At 60.3% G+C, this 5,602-nt stretch overlaps 1 protein-coding gene across 1 annotated transcript in view; it reads left to right on the top strand.

Moving 5' to 3' along the window:
• The first annotated feature begins 226 nt into the window (after positions 1-226).
• The window catches only part of RASAL1 (RAS protein activator like 1), a 26,984-nt gene continuing 21,608 nt past the window's right edge, over positions 227-5,602 (top strand). Inside the window, 2 exon segments of the mRNA XM_006908573.3 lie at positions 227-383; positions 4,538-4,594. Of these exon segments, the coding sequence (XP_006908635.1) occupies positions 319-383; positions 4,538-4,594 (122 nt within the window). The 5' untranslated portion in view covers positions 227-318.

Below are 5,602 nucleotides of genomic sequence, written 5' to 3'. Positions count from 1 at the left end.
CCGCCCACCAGGAGCTCCAGAAGAGGAGGCGAGAGCCCGCGGTGCCGCCTGTGCTCTCAGCCTGCTGGGCGCACGGCTCCTACCTGTAGAGTCGGGGAGCGGGGTGCGCCCCCTCCTCGGACACTTGTCTTTTCTTCTCCTTCGGAAACCTCCTGCCTAGCTACCCGCGTCTCGGACAGGCGGCGCTGCGACGCCAGGACAGGGCGCCAGGCTCGCAGCTGGTGATATGTAGACGACCCCGAACGCCCCCTCCCCATCTCGCTGTCCAGCCTCACAATCTGGGCGCCCACCTGCCTGGAAAGTTTGGGGCTGGGCGCCATGGCCAAGAGCAGCTCCCTGAATGTCCGCGTGGTGGAGGGCCGGGCGCTGCCCGCCAAGGACGTGTGAGTACTCCCGGGGCGAGCCCGGGGCGAGGGACGCATGGAGCGTGGGATGGGGTGGGAGTCGCCCATTCCGCGTGCCAGGGAGGGTCGGTGAGGTGGGCGGGAGTTCTCGCCTGAGACCCCCGCCTATCTGCCTTCATGAGGCAAGCGGCTCCGTGACCATCGCTGTCGTGGTAGGAGGGGGGACCCAGACTTAGCAGATGCCCCGCCCTGCCCCCCGGGAAGGAGGGATGTCTTTGTTTCAGGGATACACGAAGCGGGGGTCTTCCAGAGCGTCAGTCCTGGGGATTGGAGGGACGGGTTCTGTCGGAGCTGCGGAAGGGTTGCGGGGAGGGTCTCTTCTTCAGTCCAGGCAGGTGTCAGAGGTGGGGCTTCTCCGGGCCTGGGTGAGCTCCTATCAACAGAATCCTGGGTAGGAACCCGACAGGCGGGGAATCCAGGTGGCTCCAGGCTCCAGAATTCCTCTATGTGCATTTGGGGTTTGGGTTTGCACAGTGCCAAGAAATGGCCAACCGTCCAGCCCTGGGGGCAACTGGGGTCCTCTTCACCCAGAGCCCTGAGCTCCCCAGCCAGTAGGTCCCAGCCCAGTGTGGACCTTCCCTTGATGCTGAGGGTCTTAAGAGCCAACTCCTCTCTTTGCAGGCCCCTCCCCAGCCAGGTGTGACAGGCTGGAGGATCCTGGGCTCCCCTCGGTACCAGTCTTGGGCTGTGCTTCCCCCACGGCTGAGTCAGCAGTTGCCAAATCAGCAGAATGGCGGGAAGGGTCCCCCTCCACTTGGCCTGGGGCCCAGAAGAGGTTCTGAAAGTGTCAGCACCTGGGATCCTTGGCAGGACACGGGCTGTGTGACCTTGGACCTGGTCCGCTCTGGGTCTCGATCTCACATCTGTGCAATGGGAGCTCTGGACAGAGGTCTCCAAGCCCTTTGCAGCTGTGAGGGTGGAGAACCTGTTGGGGTTTGCCTGTGGCCAAGGGAAGCAGGAACCTGGACTCTGAGGCCTCACACAGGTCAGGGCTTAGGCTGCCCGAACTCCTCCAGCTGTAGGCCCCCGGTGAGGAGTATCCTGCCTTTGATTTCATGAACCTCCCCTCTCCCCAACACTGCAGCTGTGTCAAGGAGCGGGGAGCTGCTTAGCTCTCTCTCCATCCTCCTTAGCTACCCCAAATAAACACACCCCTGAGATCGAAGCAGAGAGCTTGCTGTACAAATGCAGCATCTGGACAAACCCTCTGCCTTCTTTCTGAGCTGTCTTCTCAGAGCCCCTGAGAATGAGAGATTCTAGAACTGTCAGGGCATCGAGGTTAGGAGTGGGGGCCTGGCAGCTGCTGGAGGGCTTGGAGGGGGACCTTCCAGAAACCAGGTCTCCATCTCACTGTGCTCTGGCCTCCCGCCAGTCCTGGTGAGAGCCACAAGGGAGCTCCTTACGCCTCTCCTGAGGAGGGTGTTGAGTCATGCCTGGTTCCTGCGTCTCTTGGCCACCCCTCCTCCTCCATGTTCTTGGGCCAAGGTGAGCTCTGGGGTGGGCCGCGCACCAGAGCAAGGGTAGGGAGGAGTCACTAAGCCCTAGTCGGGGATCCAGCCACCCTGCCTCAGTTTCCCCAGCTGTTGGCTCCCTTCTTCAGAGGGGCTCTTCTCCGAGAATGTGTTCGCTCTCCCTTCTCCTAAAAGGGGAAGGGTCCGGATTCTTCCTGAAGCCTCGCCAGGTTTTAGGGAGAGGTCCAACCTGGCATGGGAGGAAGACTCAGCCGATAATTCTAGAGTTATCGTTATCATTAATAATAGCAGCTATACGTCATCGAGGGCCGGCTATGGGCCAGGTCCCGTGCATAACACTTCTTATGGTTCTATTAGCATTTTCATTTTCCAGATGAGGAAACTGAGGCCCAGAGAGGCAAAAGCACTTGCCCAAGGTCACGCAGCTGGGCTCTGAGGCCCGACTGCTCCCATGCACAGAGCAGATGGGGCAGGCAATGGCATGCCTTCTGGTGCTTGAGCTTGAGCTGGGGCTGGGGCCGTGGGAGAGGCCAAGGGTCTGGAGAGATGGAGGATCTGGGAGGGGCAGCCCCCTCCCGTCACTGTTGCCCCTACCTGATAGGAGGCTGATAAGGCCCTTGTGCGTCAGAGCCCTGGAACTGACGCGTGAACTTGGCTCCCATGAGGGGCTGGGGTCAGGCTGGGTCAACAGGAGGGGATGTGTCTCCCAGCCCTTTGCTGGTGGGATCCCAGCCCACATCTGCAGCTGGGGAAACTGAGCCTTCAAGAGGCTCAGGGAATAGAAAACCCAAAGAGAGAAATGAGATGTAGGAGGTTACCTAGCCTCAGGCATCCAGCAGGGGAGAGCCAGGTGGGGAAACTGAGGCTCCCGGGGTTACTTAGCCCAGTGGGTTTGGGATAGATCCAAAGGGGAAGCTGAGGCTCCTGGGACACCACACAAAAGGGGAATCGGAGGTGGAATGCAGAGAGGAACTCGGACATACAGGCCACTGCCCAGTCTGAGGTGCTCAGGAATGGGGACCAGGTGGGGAAATGGGGACCCTGGAGCACCCAGCAGAGGGGTCTAAAGTAAGGAGTCCAGAGAGGAACCTGAGGCACAGGGAGAGCTCAGCCAGTAGACAAACCTCAGGTTGGAGCCAGCTCCTGGTGCCAACGTCCCTGTTCCCTGGAATTCTTGGGCGTTTCGAGACTGGCGACAAGCCGAACTGAGAGGGGGTGGCGGAGGGAGAAGGTGGGGACTGGGGTGTCGAAGGAGGGGGCCGTTTAGGGAAGGGGTCGTGAGCTAAGGTGGAGGTGGCACTGGTTAAGAGCAGGTGCACTCAGCCCCAGAGACCTGGATTCGGATCCTGGCTCTGCCAGGTGGGGGGAGGGGAGGAGGCTACAATTCCTCCCCCAAGGAGTTCACAGTTCAAAAGCTGAGGGAGCCAGGGAGACGCAGAAACACAGAGAGAAACAAGGGAACAGGACGATTTCAGATGCTCAGAGGCATCAGAGGTCAGTGTTACATAGGACAGTGGTGGTCAGAGATGGCCTCTCTGAGAAGGTGACCTTTGGGGGTGAGGTTTGAGTGGCAGGATGAAGGCAGCCATGACAAGATCACGGCCAGGGTATCTTAGATGGATGGACCCTGAGCTTGAGAAGACAGAGGAGGCCTACTCTGAGAAGGTGACCTTTGGGGGTGAGGTTTGAGTGACAGGACGAAGGCAGCCATGACAAGATCACGGCCAGGATATCTTAGATGGATGGACCCTGAGGTTTGACTGAGCTTGAGAAGACAGAGGAGGCCTATGTGATGAGACTAGGGGAGGAGATGGATGGACTGGCAACTCTTATTATGAAGGGGGGATGGAGCAACTCTTATTACGAAGGGGGGATGGAGCTGGCTTTGGTTGGCTGATGGCTCATGGCCACTAGGGAAATGGGACGCATCTGTCCTGCTAGTTGAGTTTTGAGGTCTGGGTGCCCTGGTTTGTGCCTGCAGTGAGAGAGTCTGCTGAGGTCCCTCCCCGCTGAAGGCCGAGCAATGGGAGGAACCCCTCACCCCTACCGCCACCTTCCCAGGAAACTTGGGTTGAAATGAAAAGCTGGAGAGGGCAATGCCCACCCAAGAGGGTGGTGTTAAGGCACCTGGGGGAGAGTTCTGGGGTAAGCCTGTGACGCCTCCCCCCACCCATAATCTCCTTTAATTCCTCCAACTGCCCTGGGAGGTGTGTTTATGTGATGCCTGATTCACAAAGCAGAGAAACCGAGGTCCACAGAGCGTAGGGGACTTGCCAGGGTTCCAGAGCCGGCAGGTGGGGAAGCCGGGGATGACTCGCCAGGGATGACTCCCCGGCACAGGCTCTTGACCTCTGCTTTGGGCTTCCTGCGACCAGGACACTGAACTTTTTGGCTTCCTGCCTCAGGGTTCCATTTCTGTGGAATCCCCTTCTCCACTGGAGGTCCCATGTGCGGTGTGTCAGGGACACGGTGGGGGGGCTGTGCAGCCACGACTTCTCCGGCTGGCCGCCTGAGGTCCTGCCCCTCAGCCGAACTTGCTGTGGGATCCTTGGCAAACTCCCTCCCCCGTCTGGGCCTCGGCGCCCCTCTCAGTATAAAGAAGGTGGATTGGGACGCCCCCCACTCATGACTTCCCTCTCAACCCCCCTTCCCAAACTGCAGGTCTGGGAGCAGTGACCCCTACTGCATAGTGAAAGTGGACGACGAGGTGGTGGCCAGGTGAGGAGTGGAGCGGCCAGGCCTGGGGCGAGGGGAGCAGGGAAGGAGTGGGGGCGGCGCTCCTTCTGGCCCTGGGGAGTCCGGGCACAAGAACGCATAGGGGAAAGAGGAACTGGGAGGGCCATGCTCACCCCCAGGGGACTGTCAGGCCTGATGGTGGGTGCTCTGCGCCCTGGCCTGAGGACCGGACAGCTGGGTCTGCCAGCTCTTTCCCCCATTCCGCCCCAACTGGCCCATACCTTCCCCCTGGACGTGACGATGTCCCTGCTGTCTCCCTGGGCTGACTCAGCAGCTGCCAGCCTGTGCCTCCCACAGCGGCCTCCCTGGGGGCGGGCATCTCATGCTTGGCTGGGCTGGCTGGTTCCGGGCCTGCTGGGTGCTGCGGGCACTGGTGTGTGTGTGTGTGTGTGTGTGTATGCGTGCGTGCATACACGCATCCATCTGGGCCTGCTTGTGAGTATGTGTGGGGGTGTTGGTGGGCCGGTATGAATGCCTGTGACCAGATGTGTGTATTCACAGGGGTGTGCGGGTTCACAAGCTCACTTTGTGTACGAGTGTGGTGTGTGTGTGTGTGTGTGTGCATGTGTGTGCACACACATGGGCCACCCCGTACACACGTGTGCACCACGGCCTGCTTGTTTGGGTACGCGGGCACCGGTGCGAGGAGGTGAGGGTTCTCGGTGTGTGAGTGAGTCTGGGCAGGGGGGACACTGGGCTGGGCTATGCTTGGTTCTCAGCCCCACAGGCCTGAGGGGTGGGTGGGCAGCTGAGACCTCGGTTCCTATGGAGACAGCAGGATTCAGGATGCCGCTGGTGCCGGTTCTGGTCCAGATGGGCTGGGAGCTGGGGACGGGGAGCCCGCATGGGAGGTCAGCCAGCAGCACCCCAGCTGACCCCTTCCATCATTCTCTCTGCTCCGCTCATGCTGCCCCCTTACCACATGCTGATATCACCCCCAAACCTGCAGACTGATTTTCTGTGTTACCACCTCAGGCTACCGTCCCTCCT

This window comes from Pteropus alecto, unplaced genomic scaffold, assembly GCF_000325575.1.
Source record: "Pteropus alecto unplaced genomic scaffold, ASM32557v1 scaffold113, whole genome shotgun sequence".
In the NCBI taxonomy this organism is placed as follows: Eukaryota; Metazoa; Chordata; class Mammalia; order Chiroptera; family Pteropodidae; genus Pteropus; species Pteropus alecto.
This window is presented reverse-complemented; position numbering and strand designations above follow the sequence as displayed.